This window comes from Mirounga leonina, unplaced genomic scaffold, assembly GCF_011800145.1.
Source record: "Mirounga leonina isolate KUSES-001 unplaced genomic scaffold, KU_Mleo_1.0 Mir_168, whole genome shotgun sequence".
Lineage (NCBI taxonomy): Eukaryota > Metazoa > Chordata > Mammalia > Carnivora > Phocidae > Mirounga > Mirounga leonina.
The window spans coordinates 14,600,451-14,614,548 of record NW_023270426.1 but is presented as its reverse complement, the minus strand read 5'-3'; the positions used below and the strand labels follow the sequence as shown (position 1 = coordinate 14,614,548).

Sequence of the window (14,098 nt, the reverse complement as noted above, 5' to 3'; positions counted from 1 at the left end):
TTTTCTTAAGGCCCAGACATGGGAGAAGTCTCAATTTAGTTGAGATATATATATATATTATATATATATATTTTAAAAACATTTAAGTAACTTTAAAATTAGCTTAATAGGCAAGAATAACTTAGGTAATTTATTTTAAATACCAAGAAATTTAGACCTAGCTTCTGAGATACTCATCACAGCCTTGACTGTCTAGGCATTTCAGTGGGATACAGAGGGAAGGATGGCCTTTCACAATACTGAAGACAAGCATTTTAGTAACTAAACCCTAGAATTTTTCTTAAGACCACAAAATGCCAGTGTCCTCCTTTCTTCTGAGAAACAGTCCTGAAAACTAAGCCTGCATTATGCCACTTCCCGATTCATTCCTTGGAGTATTTTTTTTCTCTCCCCAAGCTAGCTGCCAAAAAGGAAAAGGGTTTTCAAAGCTCTTCTCTTCAATGCTCCCCAGGAAGACAAGCTTGCAGGCCACTGTTGATTAATGGTATCAGATCCTCATTATAACTGTTTTTCCCAAAGCATGGTATGTGTAGTAATGCTGGAAAGCAAGGTGAATTTTTATGTGGTACCTTGATTTTTTGTAAAATATGGTATTGGTATTTTTTTAATTTGTAATAGAATGTAAACCAAACCTCTACTTTCAGTTCTAGAACTACGTAGAAGAAACTGAAGTTGGTAGGCTTATGTTAGTCAACCCAGTAAAAGAATGCTGGCGGAGCGCTCTGGGGGTAGCTGAACATAGAAATGACACAAGTGTGGGAAAATCTGTTCACCACTCAAGTAAGCCAAATAGTAAAAATGAGCAAAAACAGTAAAAATAGAATTTTGTGAAACATCATATATTTACCCTCGAATCAGGGGTGTCTACCCTGCCTTATATGGTAGCTGGAATCATAAATGGACATTTGCCTTTGGCTTTTATTTATGTTCATTCTCCCCTAAGAACCACTCTTCACTCCAACCTTCTAATTCTGCCTTGCAGGAGGTTTAACCAGCAGGGTATGCAATTAAGTCAAAGGATTCATTTGGTGGTAAACATCTGTAAGATGCTAGGTACAAACTAGATTTTTGCAGTCCAGAAATTGTTAACTGAACTTAGCCACATGTGATCCAGCTGCTTAGAAACTGAGCTATCTGCTATTAGGTCTTACTCACAAACTAGTATTATATCTGACATCAAATTTTACATACCTATGTAAGAGCTCAGTGGATTACCAACCTCCACTTTTGTGCCACCCCATAATACTTTGGGTGGGGCCACACATACAAAGAAGTATAACATTTCTAATTTCAGCAAATGGCCTTTTATAAGAGAATGAAAAGAAGGGCATTAAAAAAAGGGAGAAAAGACTAACAGAGAGTTTTGCCACATCAAAATCAACAATAAGAATGGTTTCTTTTACTAGAAGATGTGAATTATTATTTTGATATCTCTTTTGAGATGGAGCAATTTGGCATACCCAAAGCATTTTTTTTTTTTTTTTACTGATGTCAATAAAGGAAAGGAATAGTAATGAGTTAATTTTTAAAGAATGTCATTATACTCACACATTTCTTCCTTAGAGTTTTCTTGAAAAAATTCCAAGCGCACTTTAAAGTTTGCCTACCATATTTAAGATGGTTAGAATGAATCTCCTGGCAGCATCTGCTCCATGATAGGAAACCATTGCTGGGTCTGCAACCACTATAGTCTCTATGTTGTATTCTTGAGGTAATTTGTATGAATATCGTTTCCCTCTTCCACTTTCTGTTTTTTTTTTAGATCTAGGTCTTCCTTTATCTGCAACACAAAAATGGATTTTCCAATGTGACTCCATATTAGCAAAGCAAATAAAAAATTCCCATTTCTTCAATAATTCTAAGAAATGTTAACTTAATACCAAAATATGCTGCTGATGATACAATGGTGAGCAAAAAAACAAATAAGTTCCTTGCACACATGGAATCTATAAGGGCATCTGGCTTTGGAGCATGACTTTGGATCAAACAGACCAGACTTCTACCATTTATTAGCCCTGCCACTTGGGAAACTAATGTCACTCAGTTAGCCTTGGTTTCCTCATCTGTAAAGTGAAAAACAACGACATCTACTTTCTAGTGTTGTTGATGTCTTATAATAAGATCGCATTACTCAAATTTCTAGCACAGAGTAAATAAGATAACCCAATAAAAAAAATCACAATTTTCTTTTTGAAAACAGTGACAAAATAAAGGTCTATTTGCAGAAATTGCTTTAAGTGATTGCCTCACACATCCTCAATTCAGGCAGAGGCCCTTAATTACTAAAACATTATGCATGGGTTACAAAAGACTGGGTTCTGTCTTCCATCAGGATCCCACAGTAGAAGTTCCTTAGGGAAATAAAGATTCTTCAAACAGAGCCAACTAAAAGCAGTAACCACAAATAAACATATTTATACATTTAAGTACATAAAATTAAAATTTGTTTATTAAAACATGCCACTATCAGAATGAAAAGCATGCCACCAAGTGGGAGAAGATAGTTACAATACTTTTCCATAGTAAATTAAAAGCTATTCTAAATAAGTAACAGATAACCCAACTGAAAAATTGGCAAAAGACTTGAACAGCCATTTCTCACACACAAGAAAAGACATCCAAATGGCTAATTAGCATATGAGAAGGTGCTCAGTCTCATTAGTCTTCAAGGAAATGCAAATTAAAACCACAATTAATTAAAATACTAAAATCCCCAGAATGGCTAAAATAAAGAGATGATTATATTAAGTGTTGACAAGAATGTGGGGACAAATGGAAGTTCTATACACATACAGGCTGGGAGTTTAAATTAGGATAAACACTTTGAAAAACTGGCTAGCAGTAACCACTAAAGTTGAACACTTCCATACCCAATGATCTAAAATATATACTCATCAGAAATGCATGAAAACCACATGTACAAATTATTCACAGTAGTACTATTCCTAGTAGTTCAAATAACCATCAATAGTATAATGGATGAAAAAATTTTGGCCTATTAATACAATGGGATGTTCTAGAGCAAGGAAAATGAACCAACAACTGCAATGTGCAAGAACATGGATGAACCTCACAAATATAATGCTGAGCAAAAAAGCCAATTACAGAAGAGTAGGTAGTATATGCTTCCATTTATAGAAACAAAAACTGGGAAGATGTGATATTAGAAGTCAGGATAACAAATATCTTGGGGGAAGAGATATTAGTGCTTAGGAAAGGGCATAAGGGGGACATCTGTGGTGCTAATATTTTCTATATTGTGATCTGAGTGTTAACTACATGGGAAAACTTGGGGATATTTTCATTTTCATTTTGGGAAAATTTAGCAGTTGGACACAACATTTGTGCAACTTCCTGTATGCATGTGATACTTCAATAATGAATTTATTATTTTAACAGCTTTATTGAGATATAATGTACATGACAACACATGGAGCCATTGAAGTGTACAATTCAATTAGTCTTAATAAATTTCTACACTTGGGCAACCATCTCCACAATGCATTGTTAAATCACTGATTATCTGTTCTGCTCCTTGCCATTTATCAAAATTCTGTTGATGCCCCTAAACTGCTACCACCTCCTTTCCCAAACTTGTACTTGGGAGCCGACATCTTTATTATATTCTTTACTATAATTTTAATGGAATCCCTAGAAGTAAACATGGGTGTAGACTCCCATGGAGATAAACATGTGTGTTCAATTGGTCACATTTTCCTGGGTGTCTCTAACTTTGTTTTGAATTTCAAAGTATGTATTCTCACAGTTCTAGCCCATGATGGTAGGTTCTGAAAAGTTGCTTTCCTTGAGTCCTGTTCCAGGTACTGTGGCCTTGACCTGTCAATTCAATTCAAGGCTATTCCATTCTACTTTGCAGACTATCTATTCCACCTTTCTTGCCCTCCAACATCTTTTCATGGTGCCAGGATTAATTTATACCTTGAATTTCTGCATTACTGCTTCCCTTCTATTACTGACTTCTAGGGCCAACTGAGTTATCTCTGAGATCTAACATGAACTATATCCCACTACCATTGTTGGAAACTCTACTGTTCTGAGATATCTTCATAATTTACACTTTCTCCTTTTCTTCCTAGCAGTGACCCAGACTGAAGTCTATTTAATGAACAAAGTTTTACCCAAATTATCAAAAAGAATTAGTTAACTAAGTAAACAAAAGTGTTATAAACACAAATGCAAAGACTTCCTATTTAATAATTTTTTAAAAAGGCATTATGTCATGAAACACAACAATGTTTAAGAACAAAAACAACAGAAGCCATCTGCAACAGGACCACAAGAGTTAAAAGTTCACTTTATGGATCCATATTTAGTAATTAAAACCAAAGACCTTGATGAAAGACAACATAAGAAATTGGTTTTATCTGTATCTTGAGGTCTATAACAATTAGGAATGAATTTTGTAATTTTTCTAATCATAATCTCAAACCTATCCACAGTTAGTATATTGTTGTATACACTTGTAATATTTAGTAGGAGGCATTCCTGCAAATAGATGAAAAGACTTGTCTTGGCAGGGTCAACACCAAATAAACTAACTATAGGGGAGAAATATATATACAACTCTCTTACAAGGATATGTCACTGACTTTCTATGTGAAAATCATGCAATGGTAGGAACAGAAAGGATGAAAAGATAGGCAAAATATTAGAAAGTAGACATTATCACAAGGAAAATTAATCAGACTTAGGGGAAGAAAAGGGATATGGTTAGAATTATTCTCCTTTGTTGCTGTTGTTATTTGTTTTGGTTTGTGCGGGGGTAGGGGGTTGTTTAGCTTTTATTTTTGAGTGACTAGGTAGATAGATGGTGGAGGATATCAGCAGGGGAGTTTGGGAAGGAAGATGATGGGTTCAGCTTTAGATTGATTAAGTTTGAAGTGTCTGAGAGACAGCTGAGTACCAGTGACTAAACACCTGGCAGGAGAGAGGTTAAAACAGGGATTGGAACTAATCAATGTATAAGTGAGGTTGAAGCCATGGATTTGGATTATATCACCCTTAGGAAACTGTGTGGTGCAAGAAATAGAAGAGGAGGAAGCCCAAGGAAATGCTTACATTTCAGGGGTGTATATATGGAAGAAGATATGCCCACGGAGGAGACGGAGATGCAAGAATAATAAGACAAGAAGAAACCAAGGGGAGAGTTATAAAATGAGGGGCTTTTGAACTGTAGAAAGAATGGTAAGTAGAGAGAGAAAAAAGTTTCCTTTATCACCCCAGCTAGTGACAGCCGTGTTAGCTCCAATCTGCCACAGTGCTACATTCTTATTTGCATGTTATATTTAAATAGACTACATGGGGGCGCCTGGGTGGCTCAGTTGGTTAAGCGACTGCCTTCGGCTCAGGTCATGATCCTGGAGTCCCCGGATCGAGTCCTGCATCGGGCTCCCTGCTCGGCGGGGAGCCTGCTTCTCCCTCTGACCCTCCCCCCTCTCATGTGCTCTCTCTCTCTCTCTCTCTCTCTCTCTCATTCTCTCTGTCTCAAATAAATAAATAAAATCTTTAAAAAAATAAAAATAAAAATAAATAGACTACATGGAACATCCTAGAATGTTTCTTAAGAATCTCAACTAAATGGTAGACTCCATCATACCAGTTAACCATTGTATATGAATCATGCATATTGAAGTAATCTTTTTATTAAGTTGTTCTCTTTGATGGCTTCTTGTCTAGTTGATACCACACACTTCCAGTTAGTGAAGAAATTTTAAAATGTGTAGTCACCAAGGCTCAATGTGTGCTCTCCATAATGCCCGACATATAATGACAGTAATCTCCAAAACAGTTACAGATGGCATATGGAAACTATTTCTGGTTAAGTTAACTCTAAGAATAGAGGTTATCTCTATGTCCTGCTCAAATAGATCGGTGTTCTTCAGTTCTACAAATCTCCTTCTTGCAACAGTGAGTCCTAAACATATCCATAAGTTTTTACTAAAATGTTATTTAATATATATTGATGTCACTTGCCTGCTTAAAACCTTTCTGCTCCCATGTAAAGTCCTTACCATAGCACACACAATGAAGTCCCTTCAGCATCTAGTTCATGACCACCTTTCCAGAGTTGTATCTCATGTTCATACTGCAGCCATTTGGCTTCAGCTCCCCCCCATTGATGCTGTCTCCTGCCTTCATACTTTTGCATGCATTGCTCCTTTTGCCTAAAATGCTCTTCCCTGCCTAACAACATGCACTAAAAACTTCACAAAAGTTTTTCACCTTCATACGTAATCTAATTTAATTCTGACAACAGCTCTGAAGTTCAGGTATCACTATCCCCATTCTGTATACTGTAGATGAAGCTTTTGAGAGAGAAAGTCTTTCTTCCAAAGTCACACAGCTAGGAAGCGATAGCATAAGTTTGTGAACATAGGCGGAGACTCCAAAGTCCACTATCAGAATCTGCACTCTCTGTTCCCTTTTTCCCCAGAGACATAAGTCTGTAATCAGGATAAGTTTTACTTGATCTTTGTGGCTCAGTCGCCTGATATCAGTTTCTTGTGTACTGACTGTCAGAGTTCTTACCATACTACAGTATAATTACTTACTCACCAGTTAGTAAAATAATACATTGGTTGCCTCTTAAGAATAAGAGCTGTGCCATTTAGCTCTATCTATATCCCTGTGAAGTGACTGGTCATGCTTGTGTTGCAAATAAAGAAGCTAAGGTGCGGGCGCTTGGGTGGCTCAGTCGTTAAGCATCTGCCTTCGGCTCAGGTCATAATCCCAGTGTCCTGGGATAGAGCCCTGTATTGGGCTCCTTGCTCTGCAGGAAGCCTGCTTTTCCCTCTCCCACTCCCCCTGCTTGTGTTCCCTCTCTCATTGTTTCTCTCTCTGTCAAATAAATAAATAAAATCTTTAAAAAAAAAAGAAAGAAAGAAAGAAGAAGCTAAGGTGCGAAAGTGGAAAACGGTATGGAGGTTCCACAAAAAATTAAAAATAGAAATACCACCTCACTCAGTAATTATGCTGCTACGTATTTGCTCAAAGAAAATGAAAACTTGAAAAGATATACTTACCCCTATGTATACTGTAACATTATTTACAATAGCTAAGATACGGAAGCAACCGAAGTGTCCATGGAAAAATTAATGGATAAAGAAGATGTGATATATATCCAATGGACTATCACTCAGCTATAAAAAAGAATGAGATCTTGCCATGCATTACAGCATAGATGGACCTAGAGGGCATTACGCTAAGATAAGTAAATCAGATAGAGAAAGGCAAATACTATATGATTTCACATATAAGTGGAATCTACAAAAGATAACAAAAAACAACCAACCAAAGAAAAAATCAAACAAACCCACAAACAGACTCATAAATACAGAGAATGACCTGGTGGTTGCCAGAGGAAAGGGGTGTGGGGTGAAGGGTGGAATAGGAGAGGGGATTAAGAGGTACAAAAAATAATTAATAAATAAATAAATAAATAAATAAATAAATAAATAAATAAATAAATAAATGCAAAGTACAGCATAAGGAATATAGTCAATAATACTGTAGTGACTCCGTAGAGTGACAGATGGTAACTACACTTACTGTGGTGAGCACTGAGTAATGTACGGAGTGTCAAATCATTATGTGGCACACTTGGAACTAATGTAACATTGTATGGCAACTATACTAAAGTAAAATTTTTAAAAAGTTTAAGGGAATTGACAGAATACCGAGCTGGAGAAGAGTATCGAGCTGGAGTGAAACCAAAGCTATGCCTTGGATCCAGCGGGGCCTCTGGCTCTCAACCTCATGTGCCTTCTCTCTATTATCTTTTATAGAAGAACACAGCAAATCATCCTAAAGGATGAAGTTTCCTGTTCAGAAAAAATATTCATGAAGTCAATACATAGAAACATAATATACCTAAGCATTAAAATGATGAAGGAGAATAGTGCAAGGACCAATCTGAATACAAGGAAACTTTTTGATTCCATGGCATGAAGGCAAATACTGCAACATTATCCAAAGTTGAATCAAATTTTTAATATGTTAATACATCAGCCTGAAGTAAAAAGGGAAGAGCTACAATTAGACATATTGGTATAAGTAAATCAATATTTTATTTCACATATTGTTAATTTTAAAGCCATTTTTTAAATTCTAGACTTAAATTTAAAACACATTGGAAAATAGGTAAACTGGGTGAATCATCCAACTGGCAGCTTAATATTCCTTGCATGCAAGTGCCTGACCCAAATAAGTCAATTAATACCTAACAGTCATGCCTTAAAAGTAAACATAAGAAACTTTATGAGCAATGTTTGCCAAATATTAACTGTGTTTATGCTTTATAAACCTATTAATTATTAATTAATAATATTAATTATTATTTTCTAGAAACCTTTCTTCTGTGCAACATGGCACACAAAGCCTGCTTTGTGTCATCCTGTACATGAGTAATTAGAAGAGCTGGAACTTACTATGGTTTGAAAGTTGCACAGCGTAGATTTTTAGTATAATTCATACAAGACAATTTCCTTAAATGAACTAAATCCAAGTTGTTGCTGCTATCATTCCTCAACACAAGAGACTTTCTTTGGCTTGGTCATAATGCTATGACTTCTGTTCAGCAGTTTTATCTCCTTCTCTCTTCAAAGAGGGAAGAGGGATGTGTCTCACTTAAATTGACTAAATCATGTCCAGTGAATAGTGGGGCACAGAGATCCACTTAACCCCTTCTGAAGATGCTTCCCATACAGACTGATACCATGAGCTTTCACGGAAGAAAACAGAAATCGCGGATTAATTTGAGATAAATATATTTAAACAGAAATATATTGTAATTCTTTCTGAATCTGTACACCCTAAGCAAGCGATGATAGGAGTGGCATATGCCTGCTGCAAATAATACTAATTGCCACAAGTCATAGACCTAAACTCGCCTCAAATACCATAACCAATTTTCAAACTGGTATCTTGGCCCTAAGTCTACTAACACCTAATTTTAAATCTGCAAGTCAACTTTTTATGTCTTTACAACAAAAATTCTTGTATAAATTCATATTTCCTTAGATTCTAACTGGAAATGTTTCTCCTATCAGTGACTATTCACTGAGATGTCTGGATTAGATCTCTAAAATTCTTTCCTAGGGACACTTCTAATTATTTTCTGAGTGTTGGCTATGACTTTCAGGTCCTACTTACATAATAGAAATCATTCGTTTTCCTTACCGTTCTTGCTAACACAGACATCTCTGCCAAAAGAAGTAAGAAAGTGCACAAAACAGTCAGCCCCATTTTATTTCTGTGCAGAACTGGCAGACAAAGACTAGGATTTGATGGTTGGAAATGTTTATGAGCTTCTGAAATGTCCAGATTTAAGGTATTTTGATACTGAGAATAAAATTCAAAGAAACAAATCTTTACTCTTCTCCCTATTACACTGTTAATTTTAATCTCCAAGATGATTTTTACTTGGGCCAAATAAAAAAAAAGAAGAAGAAGAAGAAAGTAGTAGAAGAGGCATCTGGTCGAAGTAAAGAGATATCTATCATGTGCTCAAAGAGGTGGACTAAAATAAGGCCATGAGCTCAGTATTCAGTTTCGGGAAATCAGGAATTCTCTCGATGTCATTTCTCTGCCAGTGAGGTGAACAGTATACCACGAGGAACACTTCACTGTTTGAGAGAGATACAGGGCATGTTATACGTTAATCTCTGAAGTCCTTCCAGAGCTCCATCTTTTGATACTAAAATGTAGCACTTTGCAGAAGACTAAAAGAGAAGTCTAAAATCAATATATTCAATTGTTACTAACCAGAAGAGATTCCACATTTTAAGAAAAGTATAAAACCAGTAGTTGGATGGATGGACAGACAGGCAGAGGGACAGAGAGATGGACAGATAGGAAGAAAGGGAAGAGAAAAAAGTCTTCATGTATTCATCTCATATTGCATATTTGTTAAACCCTTCCAGGAGAAGGCATTACCTGAAATGATACCACAGTAATGACTCTGAGGAGCTGACTTCTCTGTGACTTTTTCCTCCATGGACCTTTTCGGCCTATATACACGGTGTGGGTGACCTGTCACGGCCATTGTGTCATTGAGTGGTTCAATAAATATGAAGTCCTCATTGAGCTGTATAAATCCCATCTGGAATATATAACATAAAAAGATATGTAAGAAATACTATATGGATAAATTATTTTCTAGGCTTTCCTACTCACACACACTCTATTTTCTTTCACATATGTGCACACATTCTAGGGAAGCTTTTTCAGCAATGCCACTAATAAGGTAACTGTCTTCCCATTTTATTACTTCATCTTTACATACTTTATTGCACTAGCACAAACTTCATTTAGTTAGACTTAGCCTGTGTGGGTGGGAGGCTAGATGCCAGCAACAGATGCACAGTAAAAATTCTGGAACAGTTAAAGGCACACTTTGGGAGACCCATGGGGTCACTTATATGTAGGCATGTATAGAAGAGCAATACGGTTTTTAATTGCATGCACCACATAGTCCAACTTCTCGACAATCACTATTTAATAAAGTAATTCATGTAACATGTCAAAGCAAATGCAGGGGATACAGCATTGAAATTATTATATAAAATACTCTTGAAGCTTTCTACTAAACATTTTTAAAACCTTTACACAGTATATTACAGAAAAAAAATGAATCATCACTTACATAAGCATGCTTCATTTCATATAATACCATGTTTTCAAACTTAGCCAATTGTAGACAGAGAGCTAAGAACTGTAAAATATGGTTATTATTAATAAAAAGAACTTATAACAGTAGGTATCCTTTTATTATATTGAGGCTAAGCCTCGTCATTTCTTTCCTTCCTTTTTTAGAACATAAATTTATATTATAACTAGGAAAATATTCCACACAGAACATATGACTTGACCTTTTCGATTTTTATTATTTTATCCTGCTGTGGTATATATATTACATTTATAAAATATATAATACATAGACTATTCCGTTAACTCTTTAGCCAATGTTTTTGAAGAAATAATCCCTTAGAACCTGCATTATTCATATCCAATCTGCTATCAAAGTTCTTCATTCTGTTTTGAATTAATTATATAAAAATTATGTATAGTTCATTTTAATTTGATCCACATATAACTAACATAGTAATAATATACTTATTTCTTCAGATATAATAATTCTTCTGACTGAATATTAAGAAAAATTAAATCTATACTACAAAGAGGTGTGTTTTCCTTAAAAGTACAGAAGAGACTTTTTCTTTTGTTTTAATCATTAAAGTATATTACATCTTCTCTCCAGAAAGACTAGGTGATTGCCAATATGCCATCTCATTTTATTCTATATCGAATTGGTGTTAAAAGATATCTTAAGAATAAATCTAAAAATACTCATTTTTTATCAAATTTTTGTAACACTAATAGAATTCTCAAGTACTAGAATAACAGTTCCACCACCTCTGTCTGTTGTCCCCTTCTCTCTGTTTCTCCCTCTCCTCATCTTTCTTAGACACACACACACACACACACACACACACACACACACTGGGGGTGGCGATAATGGAGAAAATATTTACTGTGACAATTCTTGGAAAATAATCAGGCATGTATTATATATGTGGGCCATTTTGGGGGTAATTTTAATATGAATTCCAATGAATTCTTTTATTTTCCACACATGTGTTCATTGTCTCTGATGTAAAACTAGAATGAATCTTAAAGTAATTACAAGAAAGGCAAAAAAATCTTCCCTTGATAGAAAAAAGGACAGTAACAAATATTTAAAACTTGAAATGATAATCATTAAGATACAGTATATCTACACATGGACTGAGGGTGGATGGTATCACATTATATATATCACTGATGCATGCTGTGAAAATACAAAAATATGTTACTTTTATCTCATGTATCAGTATGCTTCTGAGGTTCAGTCAGTACTGAAGGTCACTAATACAACTGACAGTATGGCTGATGATTAAAATAATAAGTATTATGATGCTCAGTAAGAACATCTCAAGCAAAATAGAGCTACCCTATGATCCAGCAATTGCACTACTGGGTATTTACCCCAAAGATACAAAAGTAGGGATCCGAAGGGGTACGTGCACCCCGATGTTTATAGCAGCAATGTCCACAATAGCCAAACTGGAAAGAGCCAAGATGTCCATCGACAGATGAATGGATAAAGAAGAGGTGGTATATATATACAATGGAATATTATGCAGCCATCAAAAGGAATGAGATCTTGCCATTTGCAATGACGTGGATGGAACTGGAGGGTATTATGTTGAGTGAAATAAGTCAAACAGAGAAAGACATGTATCATATGATCTCACTGATATGAGGAATTCTTAGTCGCAGGAAACAAACTGAGTGTTGTTGGAGTGGGGGGTGGGGTGGGAGGGATGGGGTGACTGGGTGATAGACACTGGGGAGGGTATGTGCTCTGGTAAGCGCTGTGAATTGTGCAAGACTGTTGAATCTCAGATCTGTACCTCTGAAACAAATAATGCAATATATGTTAAGAAAAAAAAAAAGAAGAAGAAGAAGGTAGTGGGAGGGGAAGAATGAAGCGGGGGAAATCGGAGGGGTAGACGAACCATGAGAGACGATGGACTCTGAAAAACAAACAGGGTCCTAGAGGGGAGGGGGGTGGGAGGATGGGTTAGCCTGGTGGTGGGTATTGAGGGGGGCACATTCTGCATGGAGCACTGGGTGTTATGCACAAACAATGAATCATGGAACACTTCATCTAAAACTAATGATGTAATGTATGGGGATTAACATAAGAATAAAAAATAAATAAATAAAATAAAATAAAAGATTAAAATGGTTGCTAAAGTGAACAGAAAAAAAAAAAAGAACATCTCAAGCAAACATGCTCAGTTTCCTTAAATCATAAATTTATAACCTGATACATTCTTTCAAAAGGTTGTAAGTATAGTTGGATTTAGAACAATAAACCAAATAAAACTGAATTGCATACCAACATACAAAATTTAATGACTCCAAAAACAGATTCTGAACTTAAGATTATTTGGATTCATAACCTACTACTAGCTAAGTAACTTTGAGAAAGATACAGTGACTTAATCCACACAAGTGCTGCATAGGGCTGTCCAGAACATTCACTTTTGGGAAAAGCACATGTAATGCTCTTATCATAGGATGTGATACTGGGTAACCCTTCAATAAATGTTCACCATAATTTTTATTTTATTAATTAGAATAACCATAATAAATCATAGCACCCAAACATTTTAGTATGAACTGGAGGCCTCAGGATTCCAAAGAATCAAAACGGATTCACCTTTGTACCCCCATATTACCATATTAAATATTTTCTGAAATAAAATTTTTAAGTTAGGATTTGGAAACGACTTCACAGTAATTATTTGTTGTGTTAGAACTTTATCTACAGACATTTTTTAAAACAAGAAGGCCACTTTTGGAAAGGAAGAAAATGTTGGAATAATTATAAATGGTGACTCACTCATTCAATACATATTTACTGTCTGACTACAGTTCACTCTGGGGCAGAGTTAGCGCTAAGTGTTCAGCATTCTTTCTTCAGGGAAGGGTTTTCTATCTGAGACCAGAATACTATCCTACAGCAAAGGAAATGCTCTAACTTAGATCAGTATCTTTCAAGATAATTCTTTATATTAAAGCAGACTTGCAGAAAGACTTGAGGTTTTCTGTGTCACCACAAAGGCCTCACTTTTCCTACTAATCAAACAGAAATCTTTATCTGCACTGCGATTTTACAAGCTATGGAAGAACATGAATCCATATTAACCTCTATGCACAAGGGTCCCTGTGTTCAACAATCCGCAATTGGGCAGTATTCACGTTAGTGCAAATATTGTCCTTTCAGTTTCAGAAGGAAAGAAAAGAGAATGTGAATGAACATCGTACAGCACATCATCTAAAATAAATGCAAGCTTTATAAGCATTTTTTCTCCCAGATTGTTCTTATTTAGATTTTTCAAAATGATTTTAAATATTTTGAGACATTTCACACAAAATTTGGAAATGAAATTAAGTTTAACAGGTGTTCCCTCCCTTATTTCTGTTATCATGTGCATATTCTCATATGGTAGCATCTGTTCTTTTGTCG

At 35.5% G+C, this 14,098-nt stretch overlaps 1 protein-coding gene across 1 annotated transcript in view; it reads right to left on the bottom strand.

Moving 5' to 3' along the window:
* Positions 1 to 14,098, bottom strand: part of ADAMTS19 (ADAM metallopeptidase with thrombospondin type 1 motif 19) — a 253,350-nt gene that overhangs the window by 190,411 nt on the left and 48,841 nt on the right. Inside the window, exons 3-4 of the mRNA XM_035014047.1 lie at positions 9,955 to 10,120; positions 1,608 to 1,780 (exon numbers count right to left, since the gene is read on the bottom strand). Coding sequence (XP_034869938.1) covers positions 1,608 to 1,780; positions 9,955 to 10,120 — 339 coding nt within the window. The remainder of the gene's footprint in view (positions 1 to 1,607; positions 1,781 to 9,954; positions 10,121 to 14,098) is intronic.